Genomic DNA, 14,881 nt, shown 5'->3' with positions numbered 1-14,881 from the left:
CCAATTAAGTCAAACGTCACTCAATGCAGCAGACACGCCTCCTAGTTGACTGCAGATGTAATTGGCAACAGATGAGGTTCACGTACCATTGGCTTATGTCCGCAGCAACAAGATTAGGTATGCTCACCTGGCCAAGTTGACAACTGAATCTAACTAACACACAGCGGCAGGACTTTTCAGGCTGCAACTACCCCAGGAGCTGTTCTGTACTGTTTCTGTTCACCTATTAGTTGATTTGGAGTCGGAGGAACTAAGACGCATGTACCTTACTAAGACGCCATCTTGGATCTCCGGTCAACTGTCTATTGATGGACATTTTGGCTGTTTCCATCTCTTGGTAATTGTTAATAATGCTGCTGTAGACACTGGTGTGTAAATGTCCATTTGTGTCCTTGGCCTCGTGTCCTTTGAGTAGAGACAACATATAGATGGGTCCTGTTTTTTAATCCATTCTGCCAGACTATGTCTTTTGATTGGAGAGTTTAATCCATTAACATTCAGTATTATTACTGCATGGGTAGTACTTTCTTCTACTATTTTGCCTTCTGGATTTTATATGTCATATCTAATTTTCCTTCTTTTTACCTTTACTCATAGTCTTCCTTTCTACACTCTTCTCCACACCTCTCTCTTCTGTCTTCGTATCTGTCTCTAGTGTTCCCTTTAGTATTTCTTGCAGAGTTGGTCTCTTGGTCACAAATCTCTCAGTGATTTTTTTGTCTGAAAATGTTTTAATTTCTCCCTCATTTTTGAAGGACAGTTTTGCTGGATATAGAATTCTTGGTTGGCAGTTTTTCTCTTTTAATAATGTAAATATATTATCCCACTGTCTTCTCACCTCCATGGTTTCTGCTGAGAGATCTGCACATAGTCTTATTGGGCTTCCCTTGTATGTGATGGATTGCTTTTCTCTTGCTGCTTTCAAGATCCTCTCTTTCTCTTTGACCTCTGACATTCTGATTAGTAAATGTCTTGGAGTATGTCTATTTGGATCTATTCTCTTTGGGGTATGCTGCACTTCTTGGATCTGAAATTTTAAGTCTTTCATAAGAGTTGGGAAATTTTCAGTGATAATTTCCTCCATTAGTTTTTCTCCTCCTTTTCCCTTCTCTTCTCTTTCTGGGACACCCACAACACGTATATCCGTGCACTTCATATTGTCTTTCAATTCCCTGAGTCTCTGCTCATATTTTTCCATTTTTTTTCCTATAGTTTCTGTCTCTTTTTGGATTCAGATGTTCTGTCCTCCAGTTTTGAAAAAGCACAAACAACAACAACAACAAAAACAGATGAATAGGAACTCCTCAAAATCAAATACTTCTGTGTCTCAGGACTTTGCCAAAAAAGTTGAAGAAGCAGCCAACTCAGTGGGAGAAATTATTTAGAAACCATATATCAGATAACGGCTTGATATCCATAGAGATAAAGAAATTCTACAACTCAGCAACAAAAGAACAAAGAACCAAATTATAAAATGGCTGAAGATACGAATAGACATTTTTCCAAGGAGGAAATACAAATGACTAAAAAGCACATGAAAAAATCTTCCTCTTCCTTAGTTATCAGGGAAATGCAAATCAGAACCACAATGAAATATCATCTTTAAACCTGTAAGAATGGCTGCCATTAAACAAACAGGAAACTATAAATGTTGGGAAGAATATGGAGAAATTGGAACACTTATTCACTGCTGATGGGAATATAAAATGGTACAGCCGCTGTGGTAGACATATTTCACTAATATGAACCCCCTAGAAAATGTAAACTGAGTCTTAAAATGTAGAATATAGGGGACCTAGAGACAGAGGCTAGGTTGTTGCCCTACGACCCAGCAATTCTGTTACTCAGTATATACAAGAAGGTGTGAAAAGAGGGACACAGACATTTGCACACCAATGTTCACAGTGGCATTATTCACAATTGCCAAAAGCTAGAAGCAATCCATGTGCCCATCAACAGACAAGTGGATCAGCAAAATGTGGTATACACACACGATGGAATATTACGTAGCAGTAAGAAGAAATGAGGTCCTGAAGCATATGACAACATGAAAGAACCTCGAGGACATAAAGCTAAGTGAAATAAGTCAGACACAAAAGGACAGATAACATATGATTTCACTAATATGAACCCCCCAGATAATGTAAACTCAGAGTCTTAAAATGTAGACTATAAGAGACCTAGAGATAGACAGAAGCTAGAGAAGGGGGAGCGGTTACCTAATATATGCAGACTTGCTAATGAGATTGAACTTCAATGTATGGAAATGGAGTAGGTGATGGTGGTTCATTAGTGGGATTATAAGTAACAGTGCCGTAGTGAAGGTGAATATGATTGAAAGTGCTTGTTTAAAGCCATATATCTCACCAATTAGCACTATAAATAAAAAAAGTCCTTCATGAACTACCTCAAAGGTATCACACTTGTATAAAGAGTGAAGAGTAGAGAGGTATATGGGAAAAACTGCCTATTGCATGCTATGACTATGTTCAATAGGAATACTTCACTAGTACCACCACAATATTAGGGGTAAAAAATTGGGGGGGAGGATAAAAGTTATGGGTATTTTGGGTTTCCTTTTTGGTATGGGTGTGTCTATCTGTTATTTTCTCTTTGGAGCAATGAAAATTGTCTAAAATTGAGAGTGATGATTATGCAACTAAATAAGGATACAGTGAGACAATGATGGTTTATTTTAGATAACTGATGCCCCTTTTCAACATGAAGAAGTTAGAATGGTCACTGCCCAAATATCCCTTAAGATTGGGAGAAGGATCGAATGAGAGGGAGGAGTTGTAACAGAAAAGGCAGGATTTAATAAATGATTATGACTACTGAGTCATTATATTGACATTTCCTTTTAGTCTCTAGTGTATTAGAACAGCTAGAAGGAAATACCTAAAATTGTGGAACTGTAACCCATACCATACTCTGAAGTTTGCTCTATAATTGTTAAACTGTGCTCTGAAATTTATCACATTTCTGCATGTATAATTCACAATAAAAACCATTTTAAAAAGTGGAGAGTTATGTGCAACAGACTTTAAAATGTACCAAAATATAAGATGCATATTGGTAGACAGAGATGAATAAACACATAGAGCAATTATAGCAAAATGTTAACCATAGAATCTGAATTGTGGAAATATGGTATGGTTGTTCACCACACAATTCTTTTAACTTTCTTGTATGTATATTTGAACATTTTCATAATAAAATTTTGGTGGGGCAGTCTGGACTCAGAACCAAAGACTGAGTTTCATATACCCTCTTGGAGTCTGTTTTTGTCCTTTTCTCCTTGTAAAGATCAAAAAAGAAAATAAAGGACTCTGTAGGCACATTCAAAACCCACCAATTTTCTAAAATAAACAGGGCCTTATCAAGTTAACATATGATAAACAAACTGAAAAGAGAATACAAAAAGCAACCCCTCCCATCCAATTTCCTGATTAAGACATGGGTCAGATTCCAGATCTAACCTACTGGCGAAGACTCCACAAAGTTGTCACCGGCTCCTAAATGTACCCAAAGGAGCGACCCATCACAAATGCCATCAGCCAGGGGGCAAGCATCAAGTGTGCTCTGATGTCAGCTACAGCTCAATGAGAAGAATTAAATACAAACCTTCCCAATGTCCTGCAGGGTCGCCAATTCAAGAATCTGTGAAAGAACATCCAAAGCAGAGCGCAGAAAACCCCCAAACTTTTCAGTGCTGTTCTGAAGATCCAAGGTGACCTTGAGGGCATGGAAGAAAAGAAAACCATCACTGGCACCGTCCCACTCTAGTGGCCAAGACAGAGACACATCCACAACTCCCTGCTCCACCTGTACCTGCACACTCACCATGACAGACTTGATTGTGTGTTTTTTACACTGCAAAAACACTTAGAAAGGAAGCTATCCTTCCAAACAGCCATATCATCTTTCAAAGGCATCTTATATTGACAGTATTGAAAGAAAAAATACCTACTCTTCAGTCATAATGAGAAATATGTTTAAAATGTTCATCTAAATAAAAAAGTATTTAAGCCCTCTAGCCTCCTATATTCTGGAGCAGCTAGAAGGAAACATATGAGAGGATCGTATGGTAGCCCATGACAAACTCTGGGATCTGTCCTATAACCACTTGTTGAAGAGTGCTTTGAAAACTAATGCTTTTTTATTTCTTTGCTTTGTATATATGTTATACTGTACAATAAAAAAAGTTAAGGAAAAACAATGCCCATCTAAATCAGTGGCTGGCAAGCAGTATATCAAAAGAAATACGAAGTCCTGTTCCAAATACATCAGGATCCCTGGGGAAATCACTATCAAGATCAAACACAGTCACCCTGTCTGGCTTCCACAATGTATTAAATGAATCTTAAGCAGTATTAAATTAAGGTTCTAAAGATTCAGCTTGCTACAACAAACAGAAAAGAATTTGCTCAGTGAAATATAATCGGGCCAGCTATTGATAGGAGAAAGCCACGACGGGAGAAAAAAAGAGAGAAGCAGGGAGAGACAGAGATACAGAAAAGGAATACACAGGCCAATTTGCACAGGACTCACACTCATGCACATGTGCATGTGCACACTCAATCAGAGTGTGCTTTCAACAGGCCAAGGAAAAGACAACAGTGAAGCTACTAAAGATTCAGGAAAGGTAACATGATAGAACGTCTCAGAGGCAGTGGTAGGGACCGAGAGCCTCAGGACTGAAGGGTCACCTCATTGGCACTGGAAAGGGAAGGGGGCCATTCCCTACACTGACATAAAACCTGCCCTAACTGATAAGGGGGTTTCCTGGACCTACGCTGTGTAGGCAAACAACATGGTTTGTGCTGCACATCTACTCTCCTTCTAGGAGTGTGGGATCCTGATATGTGCCAGGCAGAGGTTCCTACATGACAAGCCCCAGTAAAGACCCAGGGCATAGAGTCTCTGATGAGCAACGCTGTGCAAAAACATGACAGGCACAAGGCTGCCTTTCTGTGCTGGGGAAGACTGCTCTCATGGGAGGGAGAAAGCAGAAGAAGCCTGCATGTGGATTTCACCAAACCCCACCTGTGTCTTCTTTTGACCCTTACCATCTGATGCTGTGATAAATACTGGCCCTGTGTTAACTATATGGTGAGATCCATGAGTCCCTTAGAGCAAATCTCCAAACACAGGAGTGGTCTTGCATATTCTCCAATATAACAACTCAAAACCACAAAATAGGTATTTTTCACCAATATGAAAATCAAAAAGTTCTGCATGACGCAAGCCACCAAAAACAGCTGAAAAACAAACTTGAAAAACCTAATAATGACTCGTGTCCCAAAGGGCTAATTTATGTTTAAACACATACAACATAAATTTTTGTTCTCAGCTCCCCTTTAAACTCTCAAAAATTTGCTTGAAAGCTCATATTTTATCACTGGCAAATACCATCAAATATTTTCTTTGATGTAACAGACTCACTTGAATTATGTCTACCAACAATCCACGCCAGAATAACCACATGTTGTCTGACAGCCATTGTCTTCAAATAAAAATGATAATTCATAAAAAAAGTAGTTGGTTCAGCTCATACCACAAACAATTGCACAAGACCATCTTGGTCTACAGCAGCAATGCTTGGTGTCTAGCCAAAACAGCAAGCAAACTCACTGCCCTCCCCTTCTCTACGTAGGACATGGCCCCCGGGGGTATAAACCTCCCTGGCAATGGTGTAAACTCCCTGACATCAAGTGACTGAGAAAAACTTCTCGACCCAAAGGGGAAACAGAGAAATGAGACAAAATAAAGTGTCAGTGGCTGAGAGATTTCAAACAGAGTCGAGAGGTTATCCTGGAGGTTACTCTTATGCATTATATAGATATCACCTTTTAGTTTAAGATGTATTAGAGAGGCTGGAGGGAAGTGCCTGAAACTGTAGAGCTGTGTTCCAGTAGCCAAGTTCCTTTAAGATGTGTGTATAATGATATAGATTTCACAATGTGACTGTGTGATTGTGAAAACCTTGCTTCTGATGCTCCTTTTATCTACAGTATGAACAGATAAGTAAAAAATATGGATTAAAAAAAATAAATAACAGAGGGAACAAATGTTAAAAGGAATTGAGTAGACTGAAATACCAGTGATCAATGAAAGGGAGTGGTAAGGGGTATAGAAAAAAAAAAGGAGGGAACCAAGGTTACAATATATTGAGTAGATGGAAATACTAGCCATCAATGAGAGGGTAGATGGAAATACTAGACATCAATGAGAGGGAGGGGCAAGGGATATAGTATGTACAAGTTTTTTCTTTTTTATTTCTTTTTCTTGAGTGATGCAAATTTCTAAGAAATGATCATGCTGATGAATACACAACTAAGCGATGATATTGTGAGCCACTGATTGCACACCAAGTATGGAATGTCCATATATTAGGAATGTTCGTGTATGTTGTTTTGTTTTGCCAATAAAAATATATATATATAAATAGAAATGCTTGGTGTCTATTTCCTATTTACTAAACACAAAATTAAAACGCTGTACAAGAAGTAATAATTTTTACTGCCTCATCAAGAGTGTTCTTAAGTGGGCCTGGCCTGTTTCAATGCACATGCAAGGCAGTGAAGCAGGGCATCGTTATTTTGTACAGTCTGGGGTCACTGCCTCAATGCATGCTAAGGTGCCCAGATTTTACCACCACTGCAAAGTGAAAATGGCAAGGAAAGCCTTAGGACTACTATGAAGATGTTTTAATATCTCAAACTCCCTGGAAAAGTTCTGAGGCCCCAGGAGTCAGGGGATCACAGATTGCACCTTGAGACCTTGTTCTAAGATAAGTGGTTCTATATAAGGTACCAAAGCACTGACACTGCTGGAAGTGTGTCCTTTACAGAAGTGTAAAAAAGAAGTTATTTTCCCAATCATTTAGTATCCTTTGATAGCATTTTTTGAAAACTATTAATATTCTTGGATAACTAAAGTATGACAACCATTCTTTAAGGGCACATACATTTACAAAAGAAGCAGAGGACCATACCTTGTAGTTAGCATGAGTAGCTTTCAAGACATCATGCAGTTTGAGGTATGAAGGAAGATGATAGAAACTTCCCAATGATGAGGATTTACTTGCTGTAACAGGCCCCGAGGTATCAGATTGTCTAGAAGCTTTTAAAACACATGCAAAAAATAAACTGTTAGATCAAAAGCAGAAATTTGCTAAGCTTAAAACAGATTACTGGCAATAACAATCTTTAAAAGTACTCTAGAATAAGCCAATTCATAGAGACAGAAAGTAGATTAGAGGTTACCAGGGGATGTAGATGGGGAGTTGTCTGCTTAATGGGTAGTTTTTACTTGGGATGATGAAAAAGCTCTGGAAATAGGGGTGATGAGTACACAACACTGTGACTGCAATGTTAAAAATGGTTAAAATGGCAAATTTTATGGTGTGTGAACATAACTGTAATAAAAACATAAATTAAAAAAATTCTAGCAAAATAAAATTCAAATCTTTTTGATAATCAGAAATGAGAACTTGAGTAACAAAAAAAAAAGAGGAAAAGCAGTGTGATATAGTTTATTCACTTGTTTGCTTTGTTTTGCTTGCTTATATTATTTTCAGGTACTGTTTTGAATGGCCGTCAGTCAAACACATAACCCTTAGAGCCTAGGTTCCAATGGCAAATCAGGAATAAGGCTTGGCACTACCAACTTCTGTGAATTTCTCAGGCATCTCTGGCTCAAATGATTTCATTTACAGTTTACCTCCCATTTAGCTTTGCTAAATATAACTTTTTAATTTCCTACTTCAGAATTAACACCTCAAATGAATTATTTTACCCTTCTACATCTCTTCCTGGCCACTGACCACACTGCCCTCTCCATCCCTCTTTTACAGTGGCAGAAAAGACAGCAAGTGCGAGAAGGAGGTGGCAGGTGCTCCTGGCTAAGGCTGGAGGTCTGCTGGTGGCTGTGACCGCAAAGCAGCAGTGACACTCAAAGACACTAAGAGGAGATGAGCCGGTGGACATGCACATAACAGATAATCTCTGCCACACAGCATGGATATGAACTCATCAGGCTAAAATGATAATTTATTTTTAATATCTGAACAGGGAAAACTGTTTCTCAGGCTTCACTAACTGTGTATTTTGTACCTTTAAAATAACAAATTTCGTTAATCGTGATATGAATGTGAATTTAAATATTAAATTTCCATCTTACAGACTAGGTACCACCAAATCCCCTCTCCTTTCCCTTCCCTCCCCCATCATTTCTTTGTACCTGAACTAGCTTCATTGCCTTTTTTAGGGCTTAATGGTACAGATGCCTGCTCTCCTGGTTCTTTCTCCTTTCCCTTTCGTCGGATTGGACTCAGAGAAGGGGGATTTGTTAGAGAAGGCAAGGCTGCCTAAAACAGAAAACAAAAAATGTGAAGGAGGTATAACCAATACAGAAAGAGAAATCCATAGCAGATGGTTAATTTTCATACTTGTTGAAAAGAGCTAACCCAGGCAACTCCTTTTTCCTCTGAACCCCTATTTACAAAGCTCAGAGACTTACGTCCATTACCCACCTTAACCCACCCAACAGCACATGTAGTAAGGACTGTACCAGATCTTCCTAACAAGTACAGTAGGGGTGGTCAGAGATGGAAAAAGCTCCAGAGTCCCTCAGCCCTCAGGGAGACAAGTAGGCCTGAGGTAGCTTGAGCCACAGGCCTGTCACCGCCCAGAGCAAGCAGCCAGGGTACTCTACGTAAGTCATGACACGAAAGAGGGTGCAAAGCAATGCTCTAAACTTCGTATTACAAATAAGGAAACAGGCTCAGGGGTGAAGTGACTTATTCAAGGTCACAGCTGATAAGCAGCATAGCTTAAACTCAGATCAGCCTGTCCGTAAAGCCAATATTCGTTCCAATCCACAACATGCCTCCCATGACAGAATACAGAATGTTCAGGTCCCTGAGCTACAGGAGATGGCCTGGCAGAGGAGACTGAGGGCAGAGTGGGAGACAAGAAGACAAAGAGAGGGGCTCCAGGTCCTCACTCTGCCACTCACTAACTACAAGATCTCAGAAAAGTAAGTTTATGTCTCTGAGCCTTGCCTGTAAAACAGAAATAATGGGGATAAAATGGTTGCAATAAGGAGCATGGACCAAAAGGAGAAAGGAAGCACTACAAAGACCAGTTAAGAGGCTAATGTCCCTTGAAAATAGTATGCTACATGAAAGAAGCCTATCACAAAAGACCCACATACTATTATGACTCCATTTATATGAAATGTCCACGGTAGAAAAATCTAGGCAGACAAAAAGTAAATTAGTGGTTGCTTAGGGCAGGGGGTGAGGGGTAGGGAAGGAGGAATAGGGAGTGGCTACCCCAAATAACACAAAGAGGGGAAGGGAGGACTGGGAATGTATCCACAAGCCTGAAAGACACAATCTTGGCAAGAAGAGTTTCCATGGGGTAGCAATAATAGAAATCAGACCTGCAAGTGTCAAAGAACTGATGGTTGATACATGGACAAGAGTCTGGGCCACACACGGCCAATAGACTTTGTAAAGAAGGACAGTCTTTAGCTTGAGAGGAGTGGGAAGCACTTAAGTTTGAAACTGGGAGACGTAACTTCCCAGAAAAGTCTGCAGTGAAGTGGAGGAAACCGAATGGTAGCTGAAAGAGTAGTGAAACTAAAGAACACCCAAGATGGATGACACAGGAAAGAGAGAAGAATGAGTTATCATTATCAGTTAACTGACATCTTAAATTCATGGCATGAATAGTTTTTAACATTTGTTGTGAAGTTGATCTTACTGATGCTGTACTTCACAGAAAAGCAAAACTGCTTTGCCAACATTTTAGGGGTCAGCAATTGAGTTATTTAAGCCAATTATTTCAATGCTGAGCTTTCTTGGTTAATGCTGAAAACCAAAGAATAAAACTAGGTAAGCTTTAAATTCCAAGTAAAAATGACAATTATTGAATGGCAATATCTAAAAGGCTAAAAATACACTATCACATTTTGATGTTAAATTTAATGCCATGATTTGAGGAATTCTGTTACTTTAGGGCAAAACAGAAGGGAAGGGATGCACGTGTAGTTTAGTGGTTAGAATGCCCGGCTTCCATGCGGGAAACCCGGGTTCAATTCCCGGACCATGCACCCAAAAACAAAACAGAAGAGAGATACAGGTGCTCAAACAAGGTGCCCAAACAAAGGTATGTTTGGATGGATAAGTACTCAGGTACTGCCCCAGGTAAGAAATTACCTTTATTGCTGGTCCAGGAGCCACATCATCCAAGACATGTGCACAGATATTAATCACCTTCAGCAGATGAGAAAAGAGCTGTTCTACCATGGGCACCAGGCTTCGGTCACCCAGAGCTGGCCAGACCTCTTCTTGTTTGGTGGCTGTGGGGTTGGCTTCTTCTTCAGTGGTCCATGAACTTCGCAAAGATTTGGGGGCACTGGCTGTGACATGGGCACACATATTACCTAAGTTGCTTAAAGGGACATAAGTCATTTAGAGCCATCTATGTTGAAATGTTACTGGCATCACCATCTGAGGTCAATGGACAGCTGACACTCAAAAGGAAATTGGTATTTCCCCCCCAAAATCTGTGTTCCCAATTTCCATGAATGTTACCCGCCCAGAAAGAGACAGTCATGTAGGCCCCTTCTTATCCTCAGAACTGAAGTTCAGAGGGTGACCAAGGCCTGTTGATTCTGCCTCCTCAGTCTCTTTCAGTCACTTGATGTCTTAACTACAACATTAATCTCCTGAGTTTCCTTTTCTACTACAACCTACATCCAAGTCAGTGATGTTTCTACAATACTAACCCAACTGCTATAAAACCCTTCAATCACTTCCCAAAGCAAGAAGAGTAAGTTCAGACTAGGAAGGCCCCTCACCCCTGCCCATTTGAATGTGCCCTGCCTTGCTTGCCAGCCACATCTTCCATCCTCACATGGCATCCACAATTATTTAGTCCCCCAAATGTCATGTGACTGTCCACATCTCCATGTATTTGCGCATGCTGTGCCCCACCTGGTGTGACTTTTCCTGCCAGCTCATAAATTTTAATTCCTATCCTGTTCCCCAAAGGAAGCTGATGATGGTCATGTTGTGCTGCTATTGTACTAGATATCTCTTTTATTCTACTTTTATTTATACATACAGCCACTAATGTATAAATTGACTTGAGAATGGGGACCAAACATTATACTTTCTTACTGCCTCTTGCCTGAGGCAGTATCAGGCACACAGTGCCCACCGAGGGGCTAAATGGAAAAAGTATTTCAAAAAGTACTTTGAAATACTCACCACAGAAGAACTGCCAATAGCACACATTTATATACACTTATAAGGGACACTGAAAAATTTCACTATGGGAACAAACTGCCATTGGCAATGACCTTCCAGTATTTTTCCTTCCTATGCCCACCATCTCCAACCTCAATAAGAAAATCAAAAGCAAAAGACCTAGAGCTCCTATTTCAATTCAGTCCAGCACCTGCAAGCAAGTTCCCAGCTAGGATCAAAGCATCTTGGTGAGCTGAGAGATCCAACGGAAACCATGCCGAGGAGAGCAGAGTAAGGATCACCGTGGCCATCCCAACTGTGCAGCTCTTCCCAGGCTCATCTGAGGCACTCAGTGGGGGGACTCTGGAAGCAGACATTTTGCAAGTCATAGTGTAGAAATTTTTAAAGTAAACAGCCTTGCTTTCTCTTATGAACCCAGAGGGCAGTTATGTCACTGTACATTTTATACCAGCTCATAAATCAATTTGATTTCAAGCAAAAAAAAAGTTCCTAAATCTTTAATAGTGGATAATTTTGGAGGAAAGCACGCCAATTTAAAAAGTCATTCATCAGCATATGTGAACTCCCTTAAAAGAAAATGCAGATCACACCCTTAAATCCTCAAAAAAACTCTTAAGGGTAAGCATTTGACATTCATTAGAATGACAACTAATTCAGTAGTCCCATTAGCTGTTATCATTAGCTCTCCTACAATAGGGTTAAGCAAGTATTCCCTTCCTAGGCATTTTTTCAAAAAGACCAAATGGATAAAAGACTTAGGAAAGTAAACAAGGATCCCGATGGCTATACTTGCATCCTATAACAGAGGACAGCTGCATACTGAGGAAAATACATACCCACAATGCCAACCCAGGCTCCAGACACAAACTGGAAAGGCAGTTGAAAGAAGACACAAAGCTTCACAGCATCCAAACTAAAGAAGAAGTAATAAAATCACACCCAAATAACAATATGCGTTTATTAAACTAAACCTTCTACCCTTTATAAAAATTACAATGAGAAATAAATTTAGATCTGTTGAGTGATTTCTAACCATAAGTTCTCTGTTCTACAAGTACAAATCCATACTTAGAAAACACGGTAGAACAACTGAAATGCAGCTTAAGGGCAGGGCCAAGGACCTCCCAATGGAAAGATGCAGCAGTGGCGCTGCCCTTCAGCCTGGGCCTGCACTGCCTTGTGCCACCTGCTCTTCCTGGAGTGCAGCTTCCCTTCCCACCCCCCGGTTTGCTCCTGGGAGTCTTAGGATCTCAATTCAAGCTGATTATGTCAAACCCCTTGACCTAAGAGCTACGAGGGCAGGGTTCCTTTTTGTTTATATAATCCTGGTCTGCAATTGTGCCTGGCACATGCAGGCACACAATAAATATTTCATGAACAAATCAAGGGAAAACTAAATCACAGGGATTTTTATTCTCTTCTTTACATATTCCTAAATTTTACATTATTTAGACTTGAAAGATAGTTATATACTTATCAAGACAACATAATCTTAATGGCATTTCTACAGCATACAAGTACTTCTGTCACATAAAATAAATAAAAAGGGTTAACCTTTTAACCAATTAATTTGATTAATTTGCTGATAATCAGCAAATTAACACCACTATATATATTGCATAATATTCGTTTTTTCTGATTCCAAAAGTTACATTTCTCCATTTGGAAAAGTTGTGACTGATTTATATAAAGGAAACAAAAATCATCCACAATCCAAAAATTCAATTAGGCAATTTTCTGCCACTAATAATTCTGAGCATGTGAGGAATATGTGAATATTATTTTTCACAACTGAGGTCCCAATATTAAAGCATATATTCACAGTTTAATATTCTGACTTTTTTCAATCAATACTATAAACCAGATTATCACTCTCTATATCATTAAAATTTCTACAAACAACATACTAAGAGTTACACAATATATTACCATATATATAGAATTTCATCATTCTTGAATCCTTGGCTAGTATGGTTCATTCCAATTTCAGCATCACAAATAATCATAACAGATAATTATGTTATACAAAATTCTCTGTTGGTACTTCTGACTGTTGCTGTTAGTATATACAAAGAGGCCACTGAGTCAAATATTTTACACTCGTGATGTACTTACAATGCCAACTGGTGTAGTGTGGCAATGCCATGTAGTTGGGATTGCAGCCGACTCCTACTCCACACCTTACCAGTTATGTGAGCCTATGTAGTTCATTTAACATCTGCACGTCTTAATTTCCTCATCAGTAAAACGGAGACAATAATACCTCTCCCTCAGGGGCCTGTATGAGACTTGGAGCTTATTTGTGGACATGTTTTACAATGGCCTTTAACTTTTCAAAGACCCACCCCTAGATTGGTTAGTTTGAACCAAATGAATAAGATTCGACTGTTTTTTTGTCCCACAAAAAAGTGGCAATTTCACATGGTACAACTCAATAGTTTATTCTCATTTAATATCTATAGCAACCCTATGATATCTCTTGGACTAGAGGAAATTAACTCCATTTGCTAGAGGCAGAAACAAGTCATAAAGATATCATCTCTCTAGCGCAGAGTCTGTAGTCAGCTCTGAACTAGAATCCAGGGCCCATACAGAACATTCACATGCACAGGATACAAATTAAGGTCAGAATCAAGAAGGCCTTGCAGACAACGTGCTCCCTTTGTCTCTCCTTGCTGAGGATGTCTGCCACCATCTGAATTGCCAATCCAAAGCCATGTCTAACATGCTGCATATCCTGGTTCCCGCAGTAAGTAGGGAGTGTGAGGAAAACATGCAATTGGATCTCTTCAATTAAAGGGCTTTTGGAAAGTCACACCAAAGAGGGGAACTCTGCAGATCTCTCTTGGTAGGATTACGGTAGCGTTTACATACATTTTTATGTTCACCTATACTGCCTGGATTTTTTTCTTATAATGAGCATGTATTTAATAATCAGAAAAATAGCTCCTTTATTCATTCCTGTTGGAATAAACCAACAGTCTACTCACGAATGCACAGTAAGTAAGATAAGTAAGACCATTAGCTCTAACCATATGAACTACTGAAAGCCACTGTTATGGAGCCCACCAGAGACAACTCACTGTTAGCGCCCGCGTAGTGGATGCGATGAGTTCATGAGACACGGCTGCAATCACTCTTGAAAGGTTATTCTCCATAGTGACATCAGTTATGCTTGGCAACAGGTTATAGCCTCTATACATTCTAATAAGAAAAATATGGAGACTTAAAATATACCATTAAAGCTCACAATATTTATAAGACCAAATGGCATTTAAGAGTTTAAGATGAAAGGCTGAGAGATCAAAAGCAGCCTTAACTGTTGAGCTAAAGAGAGACTTGAAATAAATTTGGTCATTATTTGTAAAAATGGTTGGAATAATTACACCCTCTTTCTTCCCATCCTGCCTCAATCATCTTTGCCACAGTACTGGAACAGTCTCCCCTCCCTGCCTCGCCAGCTATCTCAACATGGTAGAAGCCACCCACTTCTCAAAATGCAAGCTAAGATACCTGTTTCATGCAGCTATCCCTGATTCCAAGACCCCACATTCCTTTCCTCACCAACTGCACCTTTTATGTATTTCATTCATGGCA

The 14,881-nt window shown here is 39.5% G+C and overlaps 1 protein-coding gene across 5 annotated transcripts in view; it reads right to left on the bottom strand.

Annotated features, from left to right (window-relative positions):
- HTT (huntingtin) overlaps positions 1 to 14,881 on the bottom strand; it is a 237,460-nt gene that overhangs the window by 97,050 nt on the left and 125,529 nt on the right. For all 5 annotated transcript variants that reach the window (XM_077136283.1, XM_077136284.1, XM_077136285.1 and 2 more), the window contains 7 exons: positions 14,368 to 14,488; positions 12,121 to 12,197; positions 11,475 to 11,626; positions 10,229 to 10,431; positions 8,245 to 8,371; positions 6,998 to 7,125; positions 3,625 to 3,735 (listed from right to left, as the gene is read on the bottom strand). In XM_077136283.1, coding sequence (XP_076992398.1) covers positions 3,625 to 3,735; positions 6,998 to 7,125; positions 8,245 to 8,371; positions 10,229 to 10,431; positions 11,475 to 11,626; positions 12,121 to 12,197; positions 14,368 to 14,488 — 919 coding nt within the window. The remainder of the gene's footprint in view (positions 1 to 3,624; positions 3,736 to 6,997; positions 7,126 to 8,244; positions 8,372 to 10,228; positions 10,432 to 11,474; positions 11,627 to 12,120; positions 12,198 to 14,367; positions 14,489 to 14,881) is intronic.

This window comes from Tamandua tetradactyla, chromosome 19, assembly GCF_023851605.1.
Source record: "Tamandua tetradactyla isolate mTamTet1 chromosome 19, mTamTet1.pri, whole genome shotgun sequence".
In the NCBI taxonomy this organism is placed as follows: Eukaryota; Metazoa; Chordata; class Mammalia; order Pilosa; family Myrmecophagidae; genus Tamandua; species Tamandua tetradactyla.
Note: the sequence above shows the minus strand (reverse complement) of the source record. Positions and strands in the feature narration are given on the sequence as shown.